The sequence below is a fragment of the Pollicipes pollicipes genome, unplaced genomic scaffold (assembly GCF_011947565.3).
Source record: "Pollicipes pollicipes isolate AB1234 unplaced genomic scaffold, Ppol_2.1 Scaffold_4002;HRSCAF=4701_pilon_pilon_pilon, whole genome shotgun sequence".
NCBI lineage: Eukaryota > Metazoa > Arthropoda > Thecostraca > Pollicipedomorpha > Pollicipedidae > Pollicipes > Pollicipes pollicipes.
Window position 1 is genome coordinate 6,467,935 of NW_023596420.1, and position 27,284 is coordinate 6,495,218.

Sequence of the window (27,284 nt, forward strand, 5' to 3'; positions counted from 1 at the left end):
GGCTCATTCAGGTCAGTGGCTTTCTTTGCCTCGAGATTGCTTTTATTTGTCTATCTAATGTCTAGTTATCTATCTAGTCTTATGTCTGCTAGCGTCACTAAGGCGACATATTCTCTACAAAAAAGGCTAATGGGGGTCATTTTAGGTCAGTCACCTCCTTCGACATTCATTTAGTCCAAAGAGCAAATCTGTTGGCGTCCTCGTGAAACGAAACCCGAAATGAAACTTCGTTAACCACGCTTTAAAGCAAGGCCTCCAGTAACTTGTAATTGGCAATTGGGTTTTCACATCGGTCTGACCTTCATAGCTGATCCAAGGTCCGTAGGATTAGTTGTAATTCTAAACTAGATTGGTTGGCTGTCTAAGAAATCGTTCCAAAGGTGTATGCATTCGTCTAACACTCCGTTGTCGCATTGGATTAAATGATTCCCAAGGAATTGCCTTCACTGATACCCAAGGCCCGGCTCTGGCCCGTTATAGGTCAACGACCGTAAAAACTTTTTATTCCGTCGATTGTCTATTACTTTTAATTTATTTTCATACAGATGGATCGGCTATTGAATTGCCTATAGCTGTTAAAAGTTCGGTGTCGCTACGCCGCACCAGTATCTAGGCGTGTTGACGTAAGCTCCTCCTCGAGCGCATGCAGCTGGGTTATGTGGCAAGCGCGTTAGACAAAAAAGGGTGTTTATTTGCGCAGGTTTGTTGCACGTTGGTGTAATTTCGTTGAATATTTGCGCAGAAATCAAACGAGCTGTGTGTATCGTTTCATACACGGGGCTTAAAAGGAATGGTCCGCATTTGAAGATATTGCATTAAGCATCAGCTGTGATGAAATAAGCTATCGTATCACTATTGGTACACTTTTAAGTGGAAAATACTGCTCTAGACAACATATTATCTCTATTTAGCAAATATGACCCCCAGTGCGTCATCATGTGCGTGCAGGTTGGTATAGTATCACCGTTTGATTGCGTCGTCGTACCTTGCACATTACTTGAGAGCCAATGGACGGCCGTTACGTTTGATATCGCGCTCACGAACGCGAACGACATGAACAACTCGATAATTATATGTTCTTGACCTTGATCATCGCATGGCTGATGGAATGACAGGGTTGGAAGGGCGAGGTTTTGGCGTCATGTATGCTTGAGTGACCTTGAAATAGTCTCCGAAAAAGTGCACGTCCTCGCTGGCGTGAAGCTTAGAAACTAGAGAGGCTTAGGCCTTTAAAAGGGCAGGTCTGTGAACTGCACCAAAGGGTCTTCAAGATTTCAATTTCAGTTCAAAATACTATGCAAATGGGGAACACTCCCTTGAACCAAATGTCGGTGTGGTGCGTTTCGCCACTTCTTGCTCAAATGTGCCAACTTACAGAACAAAATATAAAACGTTTTGTTTTTCTGGTGCGAAAATTGAAGAGAAAACGTAGGTGAAGTTAATTGTCGAGAGGATCTGTACGATCGCCTTAGATTAGTTTGCTAAGATGCTGACTTCAGGTGCATTAAAAAAAGACCAATACAATGAATTTAGAGTTATTAGTTTGTTTGGTGTAGTATCACCGTGGCATCGCTGGCCCATCCATTTTCGAACCGAGCGTGCGGCAGCTTAGTTTGATAGACATTGAACATTGCAACGGAATTGAGCAATTGTAATGCAACGAGCAGGTTTCAGAAATCGGTCCAGCGCCGGTCGGAACTGGTGATTTTCTACTGTGAGGTGTTACTCCAATACGGGGTGTGAAACCGGTTCGACGCCGTGTTCCGTCGATGTGGCTACAAACCTTGCAACGCACGCAACGTTGCCCTACCCATAGCAACGCCAGCAATCGGCCAGAAGACAGTGGCGCTGGAATGTTTCGTCGGAGATGGTGGGATCTGAAGCCACACAGCAGGGGACTGCAAAAGCGCCAGTTTTTATTCATGCGCTTTCTGCTCCATCTGAGCGGCCTTTCGTATGCATTCAATGTGCTAGCGCAAATTAATACCCTATGCATGCAATGTGGGGGCGAAAGTCGGCCGGGTGTCGAGGTATAGGTTCGCCCAGATGATCGGGTCCTTTAGAATAATGACAACCGAGCGACAGCGGCGCAGATTCGATAAGGGTATCGTGCAATTAGTGTCGGATCTTGTTGTACTCACTGCAGCGGTTGTACGGTACAGATGGAAATATTATTTTCCGGGGTAAGATAACTGTAAAATAACGCAAGCGTGGTAAAATCGTGGTCGCCCAGACAGCAGCAGAAGCATGTGAATTACACTGAAATTATGTTGTCGATAAATAGGTTGCGCCTAATGTGATGTTCGGTCAGCATACACAGAATATCAGAGTATCACATATCAGTAAACTTAATGCGGTGTGGGCGAATCATTGAGCTAATGAAAGGGAAGAAAACACGGGCAGGATAAACTGCAGAGGTGCAGACGGCATGGATGGATGCGATGGATTCCATGGATGCGAATTGCGGCAAATGAGGAAGAGGCAAGCTAGTTATATTTTCGGCTTTGGTCGGTTCGTTGGGTAAACCCGCAGCTGTACTGTCCCCCAATGTTCTCCGTAGAAAAGCATGCAAAGCTTTGTCGGCACCTGAGACGATGGGCGACCCTCAGTTCACTGGGCCCGGCACCTGAGACGATGGGCGACCCTCAGTTCACTGGGCCCGGCACCTGAGACGATGGGCGACCCTCAGTTCACTGGGCCCGGCACCTGAGACGATGGGCGACCCTCAGTTCACGGGGCCCAGTACCTGGGAGGATGGGCGACGTGCGGATGCTTGATCGAAGCGTTCTGAGGGGACGCCTCGCCGCCGATGTTCTCCGGTGTCGTTCAAACGTTAGTTGATGTTTTTCGTAGGTGGTTTTTATGAAAGAGGTTTTCCGGCGTATGTCGGCGCACTGGTATCGTATGTGGGGCAGCCGAGTGGGTTCTCCAGGTTGTTGTCAGGCTGTGGTTGAAGGCATGTGATTTCAAGAAAAGCCTGCGAAGAGTCCTCTCTTCGGCATTTGCAATGTGTCAAGCAGCATGTGACCCAGGGTTACCACTTGGCTGTGTAGCCAGCGGCGGGAAGATGTGATGTTTTTCACCTTGCCACCCTCACGTGCTGGTCACCGGACAAGCTCGATCCGCATCGGGTCAAGAGTCCAGCGGTCTAGATCCCGGCTGGACACGACTGGCCGAGTTCGTGTGGGGCGCGGCACCGATGCCGGCCGTGCCGCTGGCGCAGGCTCGTGAGTGCACACCCCGTCGGCGTCGACAGGAGCGTGTGAAGAGTCCCAGGATAAGCCGGCGTGCGCGCGCGGCACTGTGGCGTAGGGCTGCAGATGTCGCGGAATCAGGGGCAGCATGTTCGGGGAATGCTGGTCGTTCACTTGGACGCGGGCACCATCGATGTTGTAGGCTAGAGGCGGTGCTTGTGTAGCTGTTTCTGCTAGTCGTCGATTGCCGAGCTGAGCACGTTCTCCGGGGAGCAATGGTGCAGCAGAGAACATTGGCTCCATCGGTGGCACCATTGTCCTGGTGTCGTCACGAACAGAGGTGAAAGTGCGACGGGATTTTTGAACGGTTGTTGGATAACAGGACAGGCCCTTTATTGGCCATCGATTACGGCCTTACTTGGTGACGAAGCGAAAGGAAGACCATGTTTTCAGGCTTGTGTTTCAGCTGTATGGGTACGACTATAAGCCAGCTGCCCGGTTTCGGACCCGTAATCCTGTTTCGCGAATCGCTATTACTTTAAATGGAGTTGCGGGGCTGCCCTCCGGATGGTAGAGTATGGTGACATTGTCAATGTTGAGGGTTGGTGGCTTGTATGGCCTGGCTTGCCGGTGGCTGCGGCCGAAGGTAATGCGGAACATGGAAACATTTGCAAGCAACACTGGCTGTTTTCAGAGGAGCCCCTGCGACCCGGCACATACAGGCCATCAGGCCGGAGGATCGCCACCTTGTCTAGGCCATGGGGACATTTGTGACAAAGGTTTATTAAAGTAAACTATGGGGGAGAGGGGAAGGGGCCACTGTGGTCCCGGGAACCCGATCCCGCGCCAAATTTGCGTTTCTCAAAGTATGCCACGTTTCTTATAGTGACGGACGGTAAATTCTAGGTCGAAATTGTGTGTCATTTATAAAGTTGTGCTTGAAATGATTGATAAAGGGGTTGTACCCAGTAATGAATGAGGGAATGGGTTCTGTGCTATAAGTATGTTTTCGTAGTTTTGTGACATTCCACAAAAAATAGGGCCCGAAACTCTACTGTGGTAGTGGAGCCAATCCATGCTGGGCACCACGACACTCAAATAATTCAGTTCGGCACCCCTGTTTGTGGATTTGAGCTTATTTTACTTTGTTGTTACTGCTGCTTCCAGTAGCTATCTGCTTACGTGGATCGCTTCGTTTTGTCGCCAATAATCCTTGAGGCTGCATGCGTTAAGTAAGACACAGATGAAGCTATCAGTTTTTCTTTGGTTTCTGACTTGACGCTGAAAGTAACCAATCTTCACTGCGCAAAGAGGTACTGGTTATGTTTAGATATCAGGCAATCATGGCAGTACGTTTTGAAAATACCAGACGTTTTCATATTGTATCCCAATAATTGCTTGATATTCGTCGAACCCATGCGCGCCCCTGGGACATTGAGCACGGGAAATTTGCTGCGTAAAAAGTCGTGACGTCAGTGCCATGCCGATGCCGGTTACATTGCATAAGAAACGCACGGACGAGGGTTGGCATTGATCGATCCGTGGGTGAGAGCAGCGTCGTCCCATGATAATGTCAGCTATCGAACGGCGGCCGGTCCGGTGACAGACCGTCCTGTGGGGCGCGGGCGGCGCCTGGCGGCTCTCGGAACCGCGGCGTCCAGCCGGGCCGCGTTCAATCTGGACAGCGAACTTTGCGTGCCGCGAGCGCTGTGTCGACGGCGGCGCGTGTCCGGCATGACCGCGGCGGCGGACGGCGCGGCGCTCGGACCGCCGCGCCGGCTCGACAGCTGGCCAGCCGTGTGCAACAAGCGTGCGCTCCAACGCTGCTCCGAAGCGACGGTGGTGAAGGCGCCGCGGAATGCTGCCCGGCCTGGCACTGGCGGCAGAATTGGGCTAATTTGTGACGGGACGGGCCCTGAGTCGCGTATCGAAACCTTAATGTGCTGTTCATTGTCGGGTGATTCTGGATGGGTCTAACTGCTGAGATCAGTGGTTTTACCCCAGTCGGGTTGAAATGGAGACCAGTAGAAGGTTGCAGTGGCAGGATTGTGCTGCTTGGCTCGATGCGGAGAGTCCAGCTCCTCGATCAGGCACGCGCGGGTCGTCTGAGCTGGTCGCAGGCGGCGCGCCGACAACGCGTGGTGGCCGGGCCAGCCGGCTTGTCACCGCCCTGTTACGCACAGGTCCTCAGACCATGTATATGGGACGACTTGTGGCTCTGAGTAACCTCTTCGTGACTTGTCGTGCGATTTTCCGTGACAGCCTGATATACCACATGAGTTGGAAGTGGGCAACGGAATATTGTGGCGCTCACCTCGCCGTTCGGGTCGGGCGCGGAGCGGCAGGCGCGCGCAGGTTAAACACGCAGTAGCCACGTGTTAGATACACCCTGAACTGCAGCACGGTAACGCACATGCCTATGATTGCACGCTTCCTAATCGTTACATGAGAAGATGCAGTGTCCGTCAGAGGACAACAGAAGAGCTGTGGAACTGAAGCTGGGGGAGAATTGTCCTCCAGTGCGAGGGTGGTCCCAGACCCCGCGGCTGATTACCATAGTGTCATGCGCGTGCAATGGGCGTATGGTTACTCAGGACGTGTTTTAAACGTCGTGGCTTCAGTGCAAAACGGCTCTTTTGCGAAGTTAGCCGTCCGAATGACGAAGCAACTGTGCATTGCAACCGCGTCCAATAAGACTTGACAGAGTGACTCGAGTAAGCCCTTGTACAAGCGCAAGCACAAGCGCTTGTGGTAGCGATCATCCGATGCCGTATCCCAGCGATTAGTTCGAGGTGCTCCACACAGATTTATCGCATGTGGGGCAAGACCTTTCCGCGCGAGGGTAGGAAGCGACGGCAGAAGAAGTCAGTCAATTCATGCCGTCTAAACGAGATACTTGACACGAGTCAAGCGGTATGAGATGTGCGACATATTGTGCTTATTAACCTTGAATTTTTTAAATACCCTTTATCTGTTTTGTGTCATCCTGCTTACTCCGGTCTTACCAATGGGAGCAGTGAGCTCCAAGCCCCGTATAAGCATCACACCGACGTGAACCATAGCGTTAGTGAAGCAGAGATTTCTTTGACCAGTCTCCAATCGCTGAAGGGTTCGTCGATTTCAATTGGGCGGTGGTTGCGAACATCATGGGTTGCGATACTTACCCACGACACATCATCGCACGTTAGCTTCTTGGCATTATCACGTCTAGCACTGCGTGGCGCATAAGACGTCTTAATCCTGCGCACGTGCAGCGTGCGCCCCCTGAATTCTTAATGCGCACAAGCGGTTTATGCCCCTCATATTGGATGCTGCCACCACATTGGTCGTTAGCGCGCACCGCTGTTTTCCACCCCGCTCGTGATGGTGTGTAGGCTTCCTCCTCTCAGCCATGATATGGCGCAGGGCTCCAGCTCTGAGAGGAAGTGCATACATACCACACGCTCCACGAGCCGACGGGATACAGCCCGGAGCAGCGCTGCGGCCGCGCCGTATAATTACGCGCCGTCCGGCGGCGGCGGTGTCGCCCGCAGATGGAGTGGCGCGTGTCGTCCGGCGGCGGCGGTGTCGCCCACAGATAGAATGTCGCCTGATTACATCCTGTAGAGTGGGGGAGCAGCGCTGCGGCCGCGCCGTATAATTGCGTGCCGTCCGGCGGCGGCGGTGTCGCCCGTGGATGGAGTGTCGCATGTGCCGTCCGGCGGCGGCGGTGTTGCCCGCAGATGGGGTGTCGCACGTGCCGTCCGGCGGCGGCGGTGTCGCCCGCAGATGGGGTGTCGCACGTGCCGTCCGGCGGCGGCGGTGTTGCCCGCAGATGGAGTGTCTTACGTGCCGTCCGGCGGCGGCGGCGTCGCCCGCAGATGGAATGTCGCACGTGCCGTCCGGCGGCGGCGGTGTCGCCCACAGATGGAGTGTCGCACGTGCCGTCCGGCGGCGGCGGTGTCGCCCGCAGATGGAGCGTCGCCGGATTACATCCTGCAGAGTGGGGAAGCGCCCGGGCGGGCGGCTCCGGCCTGTGAAGCGGCGGCCCAGCGCACGGGTCGCTTGGGGTACGGTCCGCGCGCGCAGTTAACCGGCGCCTTCCGCCGGCAGCAGGCTTTCTGGGAATGCGCGAACTGGGGAGGGATTGGCTTGGGGGTACCTCGACAAATGAGCAGATGTTTGGTCCGCTTCACCCAGTGAACCGACTCGTTCTTGTCAAGTTTCCTGTGGAACAGGCTGCTGACGTCTTGCCGTCATTGTTAATTTTTTCCTTTTCTTTTTGGTCTTTGGTTAAAATATTTTGGTTGGCCTTTTCTCTATCGTGCAGACAAAGCGGTGCAACAGCGATAACCTGTTGGACAGTTACCTAGAAGTGCACAGGCCAATACCTACATCAGCTTCCATGCTTTGTTTCCGTATAGCAGCGTCAATCAGTTCATTACGATCCAACGAAATTCCACCACGTTAAGCTCCGGCGCAGGAGATTGAATTGCATGTGACCAGCTGGTCCCGAGGCCGGCGGTGCGCCCCGGCGCGCTCCGGTAACGAGTGCCGCCGTCATAGGACCAGCTGGTCCCGAGGCCGGCGGTGCGCCCCGGCGCGCTCCGGTAATGAGTGCCGCCGTCATGGGACCAGCTGGTCCCGAGGCCAGCGGCGTGTCCCGGCACGCTCCGGTAACGAGTACGGCCGTCATAGGACCAGCTGGTCCCGAGTCCGGCGGTGCGCCCCGGCGCGCTCCGGTAACGAGTGCCGCCGTCATAGGACCAGCTGGTCCCGAGTCCGGCGGTGCGCCCCGGCGCGCTCCGGTAATGAGTGCCGCCGTCATGGGACCAGCTGGTCCCGAGGCCAGCGGCGTGTCCCGGCACGCTCCGGTAATGAGTGCCGCCGTCATGGGACCAGCTGGTCCCGAGGCCAGCGGCGTGTCCCGGCACGCTCCGGTAACGAGTACGGCCGTCATAGGACCAGCTGGTCCCGAGGCCAGCGGCGTGTCCCGGCACGCTCCGGTAACGAGTACGGCCGTCATAGGACCAGCTGGTCCCGAGGCCAGCGGCGTGTCCCGGCACGCTCCGGTAACGAGTGCCGCCGTCATAGGACCAGCTGGTCCCGAGTCCGGCGGTGCGCCCCGGCGCGCTCCGGTAACGAGTGCCGCCGTCATAGGACCAGCTGGTCCCGAGGCCAGCGGCGTGTCCCGGCACGCTCCGGTAATGAGTGCCGCCGTCATAGGACCAGCTGGTCCCGAGGCCAGCGGCGTGTCCCGGCACGCTCCGGTAATGAGTGCCGCCGTCATAGGACCAGCTGGTCCCGAGGCCAGCGGCGTGTCCCGGCACGCTCCGGTAACGAGTACGGCCGTCATAGGACCAGCTGGTCCCGAGGCCAGCGGCGTGTCCCGGCACGCTCCGGTAACGAGTGCTGCCGTCATAGGACCAGCTGGTCCCGAGGCCAGCGGCGTGTCCCGGCACGCTCCGGTAATGAGTGCCGCCGTCATGGGACCAGCTGGTCCCGAGGCCAGCGGCGTGTCCCGGCCCGCTCCGGTAATGAGTGCCGCCGTCATGGGACCAGCTGGTCCCGAGGCCAGCGGCGTGTCCCGGCACGCTCCGGTAACGAGTGCCGCCGTCATAGGACCAGCTGGTCCCGAGGCCAGCGGCGTGTCCCGGCACGCTCCGGTAACGAGTACGGCCGTCATAGGACCAGCTGGTCCCGAGGCCAGCGGTGCGCCCCGGCGCGCTCCGGTAACGAGTGCCGCCGTCATGGGACCAGCTGGTCCCGAGGCCAGCGGCGTGTCCCGGCCCGCTCCGGTAATGAGTGCCGCCGTCATGGGACCAGCTGGTCCCGAGGCCAGCGGCGTGTCCCGGCACGCTCCGGTAACGAGTGCCGCCGTCATAGGACCAGCTGGTCCCGAGGCCAGCGGCGTGTCCCGGCACGCTCCGGTAACGAGTACGGCCGTCATAGGACCAGCTGGTCCCGAGGCCAGCGGTGCGCCCCGGCGCGCTCCGGTAACGAGTGCCGCCGTCATAGGACCAATCTGATTGGCCGCCGGTCCAGCGCGCTGAAGAAGACGGACGTGTTCCATGGGAACTTGTGCGGCCCGCTGCCTTGACGGTTCTTGTTTTTTGCCATGGTGACCTAGGCGCACTTTCTAGGGCTAAGTGCGGTGATCACGAGTTTCGTGTGTTCGTTGCAGAGGGATTTTGTGGTAGCGTACACAAGTTTATCCCTCGGATAAAGGAAATGTTCCACCTTTGAAGATTTTGAAGGAAGTGTTAGATATGATAAGCTCACGTATTTTGTTGGTGCACTTTCAAGAGGAAAATGCTCCTCTCAACGACGCAATTCCTCTTTTTAATGAATGTGCTCCTGAACACGTTATTGTTTAATGGCGCCATGGGCTGCTTGATGTTCAGATGCTGCCGAACCAGCTGTGCGAAATTGCCACCATAGCACTGACGCATAGTACTTCAACTCCCGAGAGATAGCAGTGCTGGAGATATTCAGTCAAATCTCGTTATGCGCTCGTGTTGTGGCCCACTTGTATGGTGCTGTTGCATGTTTACTCATGAGGTTAAGAAGTTCACTCATATTCACATACTTGATTATGGCGTTTTTCGTAAATAATTCGAAAGCAAATCTTATTTCCGTAGTAACAAGCAGCCATGTCCAACTAAACGTGGTCATACAACCAAACCTAGTGATATGAAAAGACAATTGACGTCCCTCAGGTTTGGAAATCGTGATAATGGACGCCATATCTGATCGGCTGAGCAATAGCGTCTCCCTGGCCTTCATCGACGTATGACCTATGGGCGTGGCAGGATTTGTATGGCGGTGCTATGGCGTCATGCGTGCGTGAATGGTTTTTATATAGTTTGCACGAAAAAGACTGCACATTTTCGGGAGCGTGCAGCTCATAAATTGTAGGATTTTAGGTGTTTAGAAGGGCAGGATTGTGGATTGCACCGAGTGCTCATCAAAATGGTTATCTCAGTTCAAAACGCCATACAATTGTGGAGCACTCCCTTAAAAGGGAATGTTTCACGTTTGAAAATATTGAAGTAAGCATCAGATATGCTGAAACTAGCGTACTTATAATTGTTATACTTTCATGTAGAAGGGACTGCTCTAGGCAAGACAATTTTGCTGTTGAGTAAATGTGCTCCTAGGTACGTCATTGTTTGATTACTTCATTGTACCTTGTGCAATATTCATTGAGAGCCAACTGAGGACCGTTATATCTGGAAATCGTACTCATGAACGCCAGATATGGATGACTCGACCATTATATTTGTCTTGGCCTTGGTGGCTGCATGGCTTAATCAATAGCATGGTTTAAATGACGTTATGATGATGTTATGAATGCCAAGAAGACCTACAAATGCTCCCCCGACTTATTTTCCTACATCTTTACGGCTCACGAACCATAGGGCTTTAGGTCTGAAAAGGGCGTGGCTGTGAGCGCCATCAAAAGGCCTTCAATATGGCTATTTCAGTTCAAACCCCTATGCAAAGGTGGAACACTCCACTTAAGGGATTAGGCACACGGAATACTATTTTTGAGTTCGCACGTACCTCTGGCTGTGTGATGCGCATGTTTGCGATACGGATGTATGTACTTCTGCGTGATACGGGCCCCGTCAGACCCTCTTGACCTATGTGATATGCATGCACGCTTCCTGTGATAGGGGTCTCCGAAGCTTAGGCGAAGTGTTCGTCTCATGGCCTTGCGGTCATGAGCTTAGTCCTGAGCCCTGCTCGTCTCCTCAGGCTCACCGACCGCGTGAGAATATTTCGCTACGACCATGGTAGCTAAAAGCAGCGCTTCTTCGTATCCTTAATTGTTCGAGGCGTTTTCCCGCAACGGAATTGCAATTAGATTAGCAACATTTGATCAGTTGTGTTATATGATTGTTTGTGCTATAATCTACTTTCATCGTCTTCTTAATTGTGTTACGTAGAAATGACCTATCACTAATCACGGCGTTGCCATCTGTGCTGTCGGTACACTGTAGCATCATTAACATCATCACCTTCATCTTCATGACGCTGATTCGGCTGTCCGCCTGCCGGCAGAGAGAAAATGGCGCAGGCGTACGACTTCGCCCTGGACAAGATCGGCCTGGACTACCACTCGTTCCCCGTGTGGAGCGAGTACGTGGCTTTCCTCAAGGCGGCAGAGGCTGTCGGCTCGTACGCCGAGAACCAGAAGATCTCGGCTATCAGGAAGGTGAGATGGGCTGCTATCTGGACAAATCGGCACCGTTATATGTGCTAAACCAATATGTTTGTTTTCGAGATGATGCGAATGGGAAAGCCTTTGCTCATATTAGGGAGATTAATGGCAAAACGAGTCGGCATTGCTCCGTGCAGCCTCGTCGGGACCGCGATCAACAGGACAAGTAAAACATTGGAAAAGAGGTCACGTATCGTACCGATGCTACCAGGTGAGGTTTGGTTTTGAAGACTTCAAATATCTTGATTATGCTCACGAAGAAGTATCCAACGCACAATCATCAATTATTGTCAGTCCACACCAGTATCTGGTTTTAGGTCTGGTCAAAATCACAGTGCAATAATGGGGTAGTCATGAGCATTGAGCATAATTTTGCTTAGTCATGGCTACATTTTGTCGTGTATGTCGAGGTTCTACCGCAAATGCACTGTGAAAATAAAACATTAGCACCCATATTTCTCAAGTTTGGGGAAAATGCGCCTCAGAGTCATATGATGCTCCGAATCTAGCTGTGCTGTTTTAAACGCAGTTGACTATAGATTGTACAAAACATTTAGAAAGATGTGAACATGTGCACTGTTCACTTGCGTTGAATAAGGGTGAACCTCCTTTTTGGTTCCCGCCATTGGGTACCTGTTTCCTTCCATTTTGTGACCTTGTGCTCGGACACCAGGATAGCACGAATAACGGAGCTTTGCGCTCAGAATAAGTATGACATGATGTATTTTGATGAAGAAATCAGAGGTAAAAAGGTTGATTAGGAGGAACAGCCGTGATCTTCTTTTGTAGATTTGGCATTCAAATTGTAATGCATTCGTGTCAAGGTTTGGGGTAAAGAACCCATCCGAGATTGTTTCGTTATCGGAACATTTTTAACGAAAAACAGCGAAATACCCGTTCGCGGTTAGGTTATCAAGGGTAACCATTCAATACTCAGCATGTGACGTTTCACAGCTGCCTAGGTCTGTAACCTGGTCCCGGGTAGTCTAGTCGAGATAAAAACCGCATCATCTGACTATTCGGTAAAAACATCGGCACGGATAATGCGTCGCATACCACAAACGGCTGACCGGTGTGATCTGCCTACCACGTTGGTTGGCGTATCTGTTGTCCCTTTAAGTAAGCTGTTGATATATCTCGAAGTTGCCCACTGGGCGTAGTCGTTAGTTGTGGCGTCAGTGGTGGCGGCGTCGTTAGTTGTTAGTGTTCTAGGCGGCGTAGTAAGAGGCTAGTTAGTGGTAAGTGGTGGCGTAGTTACCTAGTTGGTGGTGGTAACGGTGGTGACGAAAGGGCGCGAGGAAGCTGCAAACTGCTTAACTAGCTGGTTCAGAGCAGGAAGAGCGTGTGCAGAGTTCCCTCACTTCCATCTTTAACTTGAAGGGCAGAATGTGGGGAGGAGCATTTCAGTGGCGGGTAAGCTTGCTGCACAGCGTCGCCGACATAGAGAGTCACGGTCATGATTCGACGTGGAGTTCGGCCGATGAAGTCGACTGCGGATCAGCTCGTTGAAACGCCGACGTGACGTTCATCTATCAAGGAACCTTGTGGGTCTGGCGAAGCCGAGTGTGAGTGATTGCCTCAAGAAGGCGATGATGCGTGATGATCGGTACTTGGCCCGGTGGGCAGCGTGAGTGATTAATTCCAATATCTGCGGTGCAGTTGATAAAACTTCGGTTCCGCCGTCTCCTACCCTTCACCCCAATGCTACCTCAGGTGCCGTAAATGAAATCCAGCCCTCTACCGTGCGCATCGTAAGGCATAAGTTCCGCCTTCTGCCGCAGGTGTACCAGCGCGGCGTCGTGACGCCCATGAACAACGTGGAAATTCTCTGGAAGGACTACATGACGTTCGAGAACAGCATCAACCCAATCATCGCCGAGAAGATGAGCATGGAGTACACGCGCGACCACATCAACGCCAAGCGCGTGGCGCGCGAGATGGAGAACGAGATTCGGGGCTTGAACCGCAACTTTCCCAGCGTGCCGCCCACCGGTAGCCCCGAGGAGCAGAAGCAGGTGAGCGGCCGGTCGCCGGTCGCGGCCCGCAGCCGAGACCGTCAGCGCATTGTTCTGCCGCCTTGCTGTGTCAGGCAGCACCGATGTCGCCATGCGAGAGCCAGTGAAGGGCGCTATAGGACCGCGCAGTCCAAGCGCCCCATAACTCCAATTACTGCATTAGGCAGTGATGGTTTACTGCAGTCCCGATGTGTTTATTGCAGTGGAACGCGAGCTGAGGCGTATGGGACGACCGAGGTTAACAACTATGCACGCACTTGAGTCATTTCTACCGATATGCGTCCACCGTGCGCGGGGCAGAATGACACAACCACTGTACCATCCATTCCCAACATCTGCAAATAGTCTTAGTCGGCATGCTGAGACCTTCGCTCCACTGATCATCGAGCCCTTTTCTGCCGCTGTGGGGCCACAATAGATTAGCGATAGCGAACTATCGCTGTGGTGGCATCCCTATCGCTTTGCGGGTGGCGCCACCAGCGGGCTGCGGTCCAACTAAAGTTTCGAAGAGTCACCGTCAGATGACAGCACCGCACCGATGACGTTGCCGATCATCTCGACTCCGGGTCCGTTGATCTCTTCGAAACCGTCTATCTCGGTGCGCACCCTGGCGAGCCAGCGCTGCACGTGAGGGTAGGTCGAGAGGTCGACCATCTCCGGCTGTGGACGGTGAGGGCCGACATGTCACGCGCTTGTCCGTGCCATTGGAACACCACGTGCCCATCACCGACAGGACCATTATCGCAATCACCATTGCCGTTATCTGATTGCTTATAATTTAGTTGTGTCATGCATTTTCATGATATTACTTCGTTTTATCAGCAGTACAATATTACTGCCTTTGCAATTTAGCGTGATTCTGCAATTAATTAAGGTACACTAACTTTTGAATATATTTTCATCGGTGCATAGGGGCATCGGGTTTGCATTGAGTCATCTCTCGCCGGGCGATGATGATCATTGAAATACACAGCACACCCGACGACCCATGTCACCTCTGGCTGCGATGACCGGTAGCACGCGCTGTGACGTGGTTAGTTACTCCCTCGGCAGTCGTGGCATCCACCCACTTGTCACGTGGTGTCCCTGACCCGCGCTGTGACGTGGTTAGTTACTCCCTCGGCAGTCGTGGCATCCACTCACTTGTCACGTGGTGTCTCTGACCCGCGCTGTGACGTGGTTAGTTACTCCCTCGGCAGTCGTGGCATCCACCCACTTGTCACGTGGTGTCCCTGACCCGCGCTGTGGCGTGGTTAGTTACTCCCTCGGCAGTTACCAGCCCACCCCTCACGCGGTGATGGGTTCTGTTGTACATGCCCGGCAGTTCTGGACCCGGCCGTGCCCAACACATCCTGACACGGCGTGTAATAATTTGCTTAGATCCTCGGCGTGTATATATGTGCAACGGATTCTGTCCATGTGCTGACATAGCCTATGGCAACGAGCCAAGCCGTCCTGCCTCCCATCAGATCGGGCAAGTGCTGATGTGGTCTGTGATGACCCGCCACCAGTCCCGCGTCCTGCCCTAGCCAATGTATGCTGAAGTGGTCTGTGATGACCCGCCAGCAGTCCCGCGTCCTGCCCTAGCCAATGTATGCTGAAGTGGTCTGTGATGACCCGCCAGCGGTCCCGCGTCCTGCCCTAGCCAATGTATGCTGACGTGGTATGTGATGACCAGTCAGCAGTCCTGCGTCCTGCCTTAACCAAGGTGTGCTGATGTGGTCTGTGATGACCCGCCAGCAGTCCCACGTCCTGCCCTACCTAATGTATGCTGACGTGGTCTGTGATGACGCGGCAGCAGGACTGCGTCCTGCCCTAGCCAATGTATGCTGACGTGGTCTGTGACGACCCGCCAGCAGTCACGCGTCCTGTCCTAGCCAATGTGTGCTGACGTGGTCTGTGATGACCCGCCAGAAGGACTGCGTCCTGCCCTAACCAACGTGTGCTGACGTGGTCTATGATGACCGGCCGGAGTCCTGCGTCCTGCCTTAACCAAGGTGTGCTGACGTGGTCTGCGATGACCCGCCAGAAGGACTGTGTCCTGCCCTAACCAACATATGCTGATGTGGTCTGTGATGACCCGCCAGTAGGACTGCGTCCTGCCGTAACCAACATATGCTGACGTGGTCTGTGATGACCCGTCAGTAGGACTGTTGCCGGGTCATCACGGCCTCACCAACCAACCTAGGCCAGCCTGCCCTAACCAACGTAAGGTGACGTGTCTAGCGATCCCATATTCTGCCCCGTGCCCTACACCGTGTCCAGCAGTCGTGCTCTCTGCTCTACTCGACGTGTGCTGACATGGCCCGTGCTGAAGGGCCACACAGCCCTTCGCTGCGCCACCCGACGTGTCCCGCCGTGGCTCGCGGCCCGCGTGCCGCCACCATTGGTCTCGCCCCGAGTCCTGCTCTGCCGTGCCCAATACGGCCGAGAGTGGGCCCCACGCCTCACCTGGCACGTGATGACGGAGGCCGCCGCCGTGTAGTCCACGAGCGTGATGCGCTCGCCGGCTACGTACGTTGACTGCGAGAGGAACTGGTCCAGCAGCTGGAGCGAGGTGCGGCACTGTTTGATGTCCTTCGGCTCGAACCGCGTCCCGCCGACGAATATCCGCCGCATCTGAGGCAGCGGCCGACGCCGTCTGTCAGCCGGATCTGAGGCAGCGGCCGACGCCGTCTGTCAGCTGCATCTGAGGCAGCGGCCGACGCCGTTTGTCAGCCGGATCTGAGGCAGCGGCCGACGCCGTTTGTCAGCCGGATCTGAGGCAGCGGCCGACGCCGTCTGTCAGCCGGATCTGAGGCAGCGGCCGACGCCGTCTGTCAGCTGCATCTGAGGCAGCGGCCGACGCCGTCTGTCAGCTGCATCTGAGGCAGCGGCCGACGCCGTCTGTCAGCTGCATCTGAGGCAGCGGCCGACGCCGTCTGTCAGCCGGATCTGAGGCAGCGGCCGACGCCGTCTGTCAGCTGCATCTGAGGCAGCGGCCGCCGCCGCCTGTCAGCTGCATCTGAGGCAGCGGCTAACGCCGTCTGTCAGCTGCATCTGAGGCAGCGGCCGACGCCGTCTGTCAGCTGCATCTGAGGCAGCGGCTAACGCCGTCTGTCAGCTGCATCTGAGGCAGCGGCCGACGCCGTCTGTCAGCTGCATCTGGGGCAGCGGCCGCCGCCGTCTGTCAGCCGCATCTGAGGCAGCGGCCGCCGCCGTCTGTCAGCTGCAACTGAGGCAGCGGCCGACGCCGTCTGTCAGCCGCGATCTCGCTCGAGAATCGTGTCCAATACAGGCGGTGGCATGGGAGAGGTCGTTCGAGTGAAGAAAGTAATTTGTGAAAACTGCTATGGCACGTGTGGGGCAAAAGCAGTGGGTGGTAGTGAAGGTATCAGTTTATTGTTTTTCTTCGCGCCAAATGGAGGAAAAGGTCTAGTTTTAAGGCTTTCATTGTTACAAAGTTCAAAAATAATGCTGAATTCTGGAAGGAGAGACTTTGCCATGGTTAGCTTTCATGAGAATCACTTCCCTCGTAAAGCTAAATTCTGGGACACTGTTACGCCTGCTGGGGGCATATACTGAGTCGTCAGCGCGTGCCACAATCGACTGCGCTGCTAGTCACAGACGCGCGCATCTGCACGTCAGTAGTACCGCGCTGCGCGTAAGAGGGGTTCCTGCCGCCCGATCTACAGACAGTGCCGGATCTCGAGGTCGCGTCGCCGCTCTGTGGTGCACCCGTGGAGGCACGCGTCCGGAGTGCCCGCCGTGGTGACTGTGGGCTGCTGGTCGGACATTCGTCCGGGGGGGGGGGGGGACCAGCGTAGGGCGTGGCCGTTTGTCGCTGTCGTCGCCGTAGCCCGTGGACTCGGGTCTGTCGGTGTGATCAGGCCCTTTACTGGGTCGGAACGCTGGGCGAGGCTCCTGTCCAGCTGACAGCTGCGGCGAGCGGTGAAAGGAGCTGGGGCGATCCCCTGGTGTATCTCGATCAGGTAGAATTACGCATGTTTTGTAACAGTCAAGCCTTCCGCCTTGGAAGCGAACAAACGTAGGTAATCGGATTTCAGAGCACTGGATTGTAGAAGCAGCGTGCTACGACCGCTTGACTGGGTCTCACCGTTTTGGAGAAGTTTTGGAGCATGGCGTAGTCGAAGAACAAACGCTGATCGTAGAGCGCTTTCTGCTGAAGGTCGGTTGGGATCAGAGTGCTTTGTGGCGCGTACTTTGACACCAGGTATTGCCCAATGGCGCGACTGAAACAAATACAGAACACGGTTTAGGATTTGGTTGGCACAGCGGACACTTTTGATCAGGCGATGTTACCCAGCACTGGGGTTGAATGCAGTGATGTGGTAGTACGTTTCATGATACTATCTTCCGACGTCATGCCGCGTTATTTTCAAACGCGTCCCAGTTTTGGAGCGTTCTAATTCGTCCGCCGTAGAATCTTCTTAAAGCCAACATGCGTATCGGTAACCTCCGTTTGAGGTTACATGCCGTGTGTTGTCCAACATAAAGTCACACAGGTGGGGGGGGGCGGGGGGATAAGGGACACACTCCCTTAGTCCCTTGGCTCACCTCTCCCACAGCACGAAGCCGTTGTCGTTGATGGTGGGAATCGTGTGCATCGGATTCATCTGAAACTCCCCGGAACGGGTCAATCATCATCCACTGGTGCAGGTACCAGAGGGGGAGGGGCGGGGAGCAGAAGGCAACGGAAAGCCGCGCCGACCGCTCGTGTCGGCCTCCAGCGCCGGGCACGGTACTAGACGCGGCTTGCGCGACTCGGGTCGGCTGTGTCTCGCCCACGTTACTCATGGCAAACGCCACTCGTGGCCACGCGGTCGTAGTCCACACTCCAGCCAGACAAACGCACGCGGACTAGACCACGCCGCCGGCCGGCCGGTCGGGGGGAGGGGCAGACGCGCGCGCGGGTGGCGCCGTTCTGCCGCGCTCGGGCCGGCTACCTTGAGGAAGTCTGGCTTCAGGTGGTCGCCCTGGATGGGTTCGCAGGTGATGAGGTTGAACCGGACTCCCACGGCGCGGCCGATCATGCGCACCGCCCGCGACGGCGGGCTCCAGAGAGCGTGGTACAGGTCCACCGCCATCTGGAAACGCAGGCGCGCCGTGGTGGAAGCAGGCGACGGGTTGTTCGATGTCTGGACATGTTTTTCAGAACGTTGGTCGCTGCGGAGTGTTCATGAGGGCGTGCCTCGCCATGGTGTCACGGTTGTTTAACGTATAGCACGTGTCCTGTCGTAAGCCGTACTTACCGCCAACGGTCCGCATGCAGCCACATGTTTACACAGCTGCACATGTTATGAATTTTCCTGATGTTGAAACGGCTGAAGTTAAACAGACTGGGTGGATCTGCATACTGCCAGGGAAAATCCCATTTAGTTACAATGCGTGCGCACACCAAGAGCTTGACGTTACAGTGCCGTTAAAATCAAGAGACCAGTCTCCTCGTGTTATTGGCTCGCGCATAAGCGCCATTTTTCACTTCATGACGCATCCTTACCTTTCCTGAAGAGCCCATGAAGGTGTTGCGCGGCACCTCAGCCCTCCCCGAGGTCCCGCCGCCCACCGTTGGCTCGAGCCGATACGACAGTCGGTTGGTGCTGCGTGGTCAGCTGATGGTGCCGGCATTCCGTGCAGCGCTACCGGCTGGCCCGGTATTCAGCATGGACACCGCTCGGTCGGGAACCGGGGAGATCAGACGGATCGGACCATGACGTCGGACCTGGCCAGCACCACGCATGGCCCACTGGTGTCGTTTCCTAGTCAGAAGGGGAGGGCTCTTCAGCTCCTCCTAAAATGTGAGAGGGAAGTTGGACGTATCGGGGAAGAAACCCATGTTTTATTGTATTTTGCGGTAGGTCCAACCACCTTTCCCTGCCTCGCATATTATGAACATCTCGAGCACCACGAACCTGAATATAACCTGTAAGCGTTTACTTCAGTCATTGGATGGCTTCCATTAGCTTCTCATACCATACTTCTGTAAACGTGCTTCTGTAAACGTCGCCGGAAAATTATAAATACGACACTTTCGGGGCGGCAAGCGAGCGTCTAGTATCGCCTGCTTTCTCGCGGCAACTGAGAGACGCAGCTGAGTCCAGGTAGCGTTCTCGGATGTTGCCGTGCGTTCTCAGATCACGCCTGTCTTTGATCAAGTTGCGCCAGGCGACTGGCAAGGGCGGTGCTACTGGGCCGGCTCCGCCCGACGGTTATGTGCTGTGGTCCTCATCGTACAGCAGCTGCCCTTTTCAGCGTTCTCACTGGTTCTTGCATCATCTTCAGTGCGAACAGCAGAACTGAAATGAAGCGCACGAGGCACGTAGTTCAAAAATTTTGTCTTTTTTTGCCAAGGCGCAAGTTAGCTGGTCGAAGCTAGCATCAACGTCACACTTTTAACGTATTTAACAACACGACACCACCACACACACCACACCACACACACACACACCCACACACACACAACACACCCACACCACACACACACACACCACACCACGCACGCACGCACGCACGCACGCACTCACGCACGCACCAACTCACGCCCACCACACACCACAGCCACCCACTCACGCACGCACGCACGCACTCACGCACGCACTCGCACTCACGCACGCACGCACGCACGCACGCACGCAACGCACGCACGCACGCCCCCACCACACACACACACACACACACACAACACCACGCACCACCACACGCACGCACGCACGCACGCACGCACGCACATTCCGATGACGTTCGTACACAGACAGCACCAAGTTCGTCAGCGTGTGTGCATCAATGTCCGCCACCAAGCCTCGCCTGTGCCGCCGACGTCCCCTCTGTGACCCCCCCCCCCCCCTCCCCCCATGGTCCGCCAGATCTCCGCCTGGAAGAAGTACATCGCCTGGGAGAAGGGTAACCCGCTGCGCACGGAGGACATGAGCCTGTGGACGCGGCGCGTGACGTACGCGTTCGAGCAGTGCCTGCTGTGCCTGGGCCATCATCCGGATGTGTGGCACGAGTACGCCGTCTTCCTGCAGGAGGCTGCCCAGCTCATGACGGACAAGGGGGTGAGCCGGCACTGGGGGGAGGGGCAACAGACAGCGTGCGGTGGGCTGAGGGGAGGATATTTGGTGGTGGCGGAGCTGCGGCGGTGTGTTGGGTGTGGTTTTGGAACTGGACGCGTTGCATCATGGGTAAACATCCCGCAGCTTACATGCTTCCCTGCGCCGAGGGCGGCGCTCTTTACCACGCGTGTTTTGTAGCTCATGCCTCCCACAGTCTCAAGCGTACTGCCTCCCGAAAACCACCACCGGTCGTAACTCTCTTCCGCATGGACACCACCGCTTTCGAAACCCTACCCGGTGGCCCCCTCTGTGTGAGGGCGTCGGCGGTTCCGAGACTTGACGGACCTCCTCGCCTCGGGCCGCGGCCAGGATGTGAACGGCGCCAAGCTGATCTCGGACGACATCGCGACCGTGTTCGAGCGCGCCACCCAGGGGCCAATGCGGCGCTGCATGCTCATCTACTTCGCCTACGCCGACTTCGAGGAGACGCGCATGAGCAACGAGAAGGTGCACAAGATCTACAGCAGCCTGATCGACGTGGAGGACATCGACCCGACGTTGGTGAGTGGTGCCGCCCGCGTCCGATGTCGCCCTCGGGTGGCGGCGATGTCATCTCAGCCGATGTTTTCCCCGGAGAATGCTGGAGTTTGGAGCCAGGTCTATAGCCGGATTGACAAGGCAGCCGGCTTCACCGAAAGGCTGACTGTCAGATAGGTTTTGGTAGTCGGTTGTGCCCAGCTGCTGTTGATGTGACGTGCGTGTTGCGTGTTGATTTTTGAAGCGCGTGGATGTGTGACATGGATGTGGACATAATTGGTATCATTTTTTACGTTCCGTAAAATGTACGGTCATGGGTGCTTTCAATCATTTGCTCACTTCCACTGTGCCCATCACATAAATCCATGGAGTGCAGTGCCGCTTCTCCGTTTCACAGGCGCCCGCTGTAGATTTTTGCGTCTCCGTGTTGGGGGTGTGCTCTGTTCACCCGTGTCCCTGCCCCACCGCAGGGCTACATCCAGTACATGAAGTTCGCGCGCCGCGCCGAGGGCATCCAGTCGGCGCGCAAGGTGTTCAAGAAGGCGCGCGAGGACAAGCGCTCGCGCCACCACATGTACGTGTCGGCGGCGCTCACCGAGTATTACTGCAGCAAAAACAAGGAGGTCGCCTTCAAGGTGTTTGAGCTGGGCCTGAAGAAGTTCGGGGACAGCACCCAGTACATCCTGTGCTACATCGACTACCTGTCCCATCTGAATGGTCAGTGACCGCGGCGGAGGCAGGCCTCGTCTGAAGTGACTGGCGCTCGGCGGGCAGTGTTAGAGCACGCGGCGTGTTGGGCCGCGTTTGGAAGGCTCGAGTTCAAATCCTGTGCGTGGCGAGAACATTTTACTGGACTCTGCGAAGTTGTGGCAACCCGCGTTTGGGCCTGCCAAGATGATGAGCAAAGATATCGCCTGTGTGTGAGGTACTGCACTGATCGTTAGGATGAAGGTGCTTGAGATGACTGATCTGAGAGACTGGAGCAGTCATGAATGGAGTACATGCTGGAACCTTGGGGAGGCTGATGGGGAGGCCACCACGCCTACTGTCCCGTAAGGCGTGGTGGTAGTCCATGCCCCCCTGCACCAGCTGGTTGTACCAATAGTTTGACTTCTCGGCGCCCCCCCCCCCCCTCCCCCGACTTTGTGACATAGTGTTTGTGCCCTCCTGCGGTGCGTCCGTCGTCCCTCCCGCTGCGGAAGCAGGGGCTGACCCAGGCCCCTGCCTGCCGTTGACCCGGCTGACCCGGCGTCTCATCTCGGCCCGCAGAGGACAACAACACGCGCGTGCTGTTCGAGCGCGTACTCAGCTCTGGCATGCTGGATGAGCTCAGCTCTGTGTAAGTTGGGAACAGGGGAAGGAGGGTATGGGGAGGGCTGGCTCCGCGGCGTGCGTACGAGATGGAAATCGCAGTGGACCCGTCTGTGTGAGCCAATCCCCTGGGAGGATTTTTTTTATTTGAAGCAGTGTTTGTATTTCACGTCACGGCCGTACTGGCCATGGACCAGTCTGGTCGAACTTTGTTTTAGATGGTCGAGGGCTGACATGCAATCATCCCAGGAGTTTAAGCTCTGCTGTACCATAACCATTATTTTGATTTTCACGTTAGTTCTTTTCACCGATTCATAAGTTTTACGATACCCTGCGGCATTGCCTTATGCAGTGTAATGTGATGGAGCACTGTTGCAATCCAGGCACATATGAGATCCTGAGCAGTGTTGCAGAAATACGCGCAATATCCGTGATTGCGTACGTGGGCGCGGTGCCCGGACCACACGGCGTCGGCGGCCGTCAGCACCGCCTCACGCCCCTCCGTCGGCAGGGAGGTGTGGAATCGCTTCATGGAGTTCGAGTGCAACATCGGCGACCTCACAAGCATCGTCAAGGTGGAGAAGCGGCGCACCGCCATCTTACATCAGGTGACGCGTCAGCCGGCTGGCCGCCGGCATGCGTTTCGGTCGTGTGGGCTCTGGGGCAGGCCTCGGCCGGGTTTCGCGCGATGAGAGGTGCTCTGGAGCATGCAGCGCGTGCCGTTAGTGATGTATTACGGTGTCTTGTTTTGCCACGGAAGCCTTTGATGCCAGTCTACACAATCTCTGGCGTGCAGAGCAGCGTAATCTTATTGGTAGTTGTCCCTGTGTGATGTATGGTGGATATGGCTTCTCGGCTTCCTCCATTGTCAAAACAGAGATTGCCAAACCGTTGACGAGCCGATACAGCTTGTCGACGTGTCTCGCGTCTAGTTACAGTTGCGGTAATGCCACACAAACCTGTGTGTGCACGTTTTGAGGGCTTTGTTGTAATGTAGTCCTGTGCTGTGGCATGCCTAAATGACTTCGCTGGAACGTTGTTGCCGTCGTGTTCGTCGAATCTCTGGGTCTTGCCCGCCACTCCCGTTTGCTCCGTTTTGTCTGGATGATGGGGTTACGTTGTGTTACTGTGTGACGACACCGCTTGCGCCTCTCGCCGTATCCTGCGGGCCCGGCGTTGGGCCAGGTTCTGGTGTTTCGAACCCCGCCCTGCTACTGTGGAGCCGATGCTGTGCTGCCGTCCCGCGGTACACCCCTCACCGTTGGACAGGCATGGCCTGTGATGTGCTACCCGCCTGCCTCCCGTCCCGTCCTCCCTTCCCTGGGCATGCCACTCAGCAGTGATTGTTATAGTTGGGTGGAGCGCCCTGGTTTCATGAGAGAAAGCCTTATTAACGGGTGTGGTTTTGTCTGGTCTGTCCCCCTAACGTTTCTGGGCTGGCCATTGTCCAGTCTGTCTGAATGTATCGACGTTCCCGGCGTGTCTTCATCCGTTTGGTTTAGCCCGTGTCCGGTTTAGTCTGCGGCCTGCCTGCGGCTGTGATTTACCGGAGCCGTGGTGGTCTGTCCAGTCTGGTGTGCATGTGGTCTGGTCTTGAGCCGGGCCCGTCCCTGACCGGTGGCCGTCGCCGCAGCTGCGGGAGTACGAGGGCAAGGAGACAGCGCTGTTGGTGGACCGCTACCGCTTCCTGGACCTGTACCCCTGCAGTCGGCAGGAGCTTAGGTGAGGTGACGGGCTGGCCGGGCGCCGCTCTGTGGTCTCAACCCGGTGCACGCGGGCGGGTTGTGGGACACTGTAACCTAGGCTGCCAACTACTGGGCAGTGACCGTCCGTTGTGGTTTTAGTTTCAGTTTCTTTTGAGTTTTCTTGTAGGACTGCCTTTTAGCGATGTTGGCAACATGTGGAAACCAAACCGGGATGAGCTGCTGGTCCGCCAGCTCGCATGACGCGGATGAACTGCTGGTCCGCCAGCTCGCATGACACGGATGAACTGCTGGTCCGCCAGCTCACATAACACGGATGAACTGCTGGTCTGCCAGCTCGCATGCGGCCTGTTCTTCCGTCGGCAGGCTGTGGTCCGCTGTCTCTCATTGCTGTGGTTATTCTCATAATTTTTTAATCTGAAGCAGGCCAGATCTGTTGAGTCTTTTTTCTTGGTTTGTGATGGCCTGTGCTCAGTTCTGGCCGTAGGTTGCGTCATATAACGATCACCCAGTGTCCAGTACTTTTTAGCGAAACTGCCCTTTTGCGTGTCATCTGACGCCATTTCGTCCGGACGGTTGGGACGAAACCGCGGCCGTGACTAGAAACCGCCTGTTCGTTCTGACAGAGAAATTACTGCATGCCGTAGAGGTGTGTCTTTAATTGAACGAAATCAAACATGTTATTTGTGGACACACTGTCTGGGCATTTCCCTTCCCCTGTGTGCGACCCATAACGTAACCCGTGACTCTGCACCGTGACCAACGACCTGACTTGTGACCCCGCACCGCGACCCCTGACCTAGCCCGTGATCCCGCACCACCAGGGCCATCGGCTACCAGCCTCGGTTCAGCACAACGAGCTCAGCGGCGGCGGTCGGCAGCGGTGCCGCTGACTGCGTCCCTGGCGACGACGAGAAGAAGCTGCCGCGACCAGACTTCGCTCAGATGGTGCCGTACAAGCCGAAACAGTACTGGGTGCCCGGCGAACACCCCATTCCTGGTGAGCTCCTGTGTGGGGACAGCTGGTGCCCGTGCTCAGGTGGCGTCACTGTTTGCTCTGTGCAGCCGCTGGGCTGTTCTGGCTGGGAGTGTAGTAAACATTCTGGCATACGCTGTGACGAGAGTACGCTTACAGCGAAGGGCTGGAAAGGTTAGACACAATCTGATGTGCGGAAGTACCCACGAGCAGTGCAGTTTTCTTTTAGGCCCACAGAATGACAGCATTTTGCATGCGTTTTTGCACTGATTTCCCATGCGTTTTTGAACCTTGTACTTATTTCGGATTAATTGCTCCGTTCAGGCCTTCTTGGGAAGAACGTGATCCTTACTGATATGAGAGTCTGTCAGGTGTTTTTGTGGGAATGTGCCCGGACTAAGAGATATCTGGACCGGGACCCCGATACCCTTCTATACGCTGTAGACGCAATATCCCCCACGCGTGGTGTTCGAACTTGCCGGTCAGAATATGTGCGTCATGTTACTCACCCGCTGGGCGTGTTCTGTGTAACTAGGGCGCGCCTCATGTGTCTGCCCCGCCTGGCCAGACTGCGGCTGTTTCGAAACGGCCCCTTCGTGTGTCTGCCCCGCCTAGCCAGACCGCGGCTGCTTCGAGACGTCGGCCTTATGTGTCTGCCCGCCTGGCCAGACTGCGGCTGCTTCGAAACGACGCCCTCATGTGCCTGCCCGTCTGGCCAGACTGCGGCTGCTTCGAAACGACGCTCGGTTCGGTCGGCTCGGTCCCGTCTGAAGGGTGCGCGTGCCTGGGACGTGTGGCGGCCTCCCTCAGCCCCGCGCCATCTGACTGGCACGCGTGTGCATCGCAGGCGGTGGGTTCCCGCTGCCACCGGCCGCGTACGCGCTCTGTCAGATGATGCCGCCGCCGCGCTGCTTCCACGGCCCCTTCGTCGGCGTGGACGCCCTGCTGGCGATCTTCGAGAAGCTGGAGCTGCCGGACAGCGGTCAGTGGACCCGGACGTGCGCGCGCGCGCGGAGAGGACAGACGCGCGATGGTCTGGCATGGGCCCGCCTCCATACGAGTATCGCTGTGCTGACAGGCATAAGAATTGACGTGACGAATGTCAGTTGCCTCTTGGTGCTTGTCAGTCAGCGCTGTATACAGCATGTTCCTACTCCGATGGTATCTACCCCGAATGTTGCAACAGGTGGTTTTTTGTGAGCAAACGTTGTCTACATCGGGATGGTGTAGAAATTAAAATGCTTCGAAGTCTACGCCGGCCTAGACGAGGCTGGGTTAAGATTAGCTAAATGCCTGCAGTGACCGAATGTCGCGTCGCATTCCAGTTCCATGCGTCTGATGTGTTCAGTAGGTTTTCATTTCGTCCGAATTAAAGCTATTGCGGTTATTGATGATCCGTTCAGGGATATGTGATGAAGGACAGTGGATAATGGTCGATCAGACCTACACGTTTCTGGGGGTCCATCTGCCGAGACTTGACCCGCAAAGGGCCCCTCTTCGGGTTTGTGCTCGGCGCTCTCACGGGGCCTCCGCCAGGGGGCATAAACGCACACTCACGGAGCTTTTCCCGGACAAACTGTGCGTTGCGAGGATGCAGGATAAAGCGAACGTCAGGAAATATTGGCGGATTCGTTCGGTATTCGACATTTGCTTGGCGTTTTGAGCTCTTGGCGCGTGTCGCTGACGGCGACGTCCGCGTACTCCGCAGCGCCCGAGCCGGGCGGCGCCAACGGCCAGAGCGCCTCCCAGTTCGAAATGGCCAAGTCCATACACTGGATCGTCGACCGAGACAGCGATAAGCGCGTCAGGAAGCGCGCCAACGACTCTGACGACGACGACATGCAGGCGCCGCCCGCCAACGACATCTACCGGCAACGCCAGCAGAAGCGCGTCAAGTGAGAGCCATCCAACGGCCGCGGAAAATGGCAGTGGTTGTACAAAGGTCCGGTAGAGGGCTCGTCGGGAGGCGCTGTGCTGGCAGGTCGGCGGCGAGCAGGGCGTGTCGTGGTCGCATTGCAGGAGTGATGCAGTTCGCCCGGTCGCCATGTGTGAGAGCTCGCTACGTGCCGGAGCTCGTGCGCGCTTGAACGCCGCCGAGGCGGCACGGGCCTTGTTCAAAAGAGCGGGCTTTCGTCCCCCGCGCCGCCCCCACGCTGCGACAAGCGCCGTTGGACCGCCCGTGGATGTCGGGCGCCGTTTTATCGCGCATTGCATTCTGGTGGTCTTTGCACCGCGGCCGGCTGGCCGAACGCTGCCCATTGTGTCGGTGTAGCTGCTGACTAGGATGCAA

At 56.0% G+C, this 27,284-nt stretch overlaps 2 protein-coding genes across 2 annotated transcripts; one reads left to right on the forward strand and one right to left on the reverse strand.

The window, feature by feature from the left end:
- The first annotated feature begins 3,199 nt into the window (after positions 1-3,199).
- Positions 3,200-27,284, forward strand: LOC119093463 (protein suppressor of forked). The gene is made up of 13 exons (XM_037216418.1): positions 3,200-3,227; positions 10,935-10,947; positions 11,241-11,394; positions 13,182-13,415; positions 20,279-20,470; positions 20,837-21,028; positions 21,475-21,721; positions 22,274-22,343; positions 22,827-22,923; positions 23,949-24,037; positions 24,843-25,018; positions 25,842-25,976; positions 26,703-27,284. Exons 1-13 carry the CDS (start codon positions 3,200-3,202, stop codon positions 26,891-26,893), a joined length of 1,818 nt encoding a protein of 605 aa, XP_037072313.1. The 3' UTR covers positions 26,894-27,284.
- Positions 13,673-18,990, reverse strand: LOC119093332 (glutathione S-transferase 4-like). Its single transcript, XM_037216280.1, has 6 exons — positions 18,916-18,990; positions 18,362-18,502; positions 17,973-18,031; positions 17,512-17,647; positions 15,867-16,034; positions 13,673-14,075 (listed from the first exon to the last, which is right to left on the reverse strand). Exons 1-6 carry the CDS (start codon positions 18,931-18,933, stop codon positions 13,911-13,913), a joined length of 687 nt encoding a protein of 228 aa, XP_037072175.1. The 5' UTR covers positions 18,934-18,990; the 3' UTR covers positions 13,673-13,910.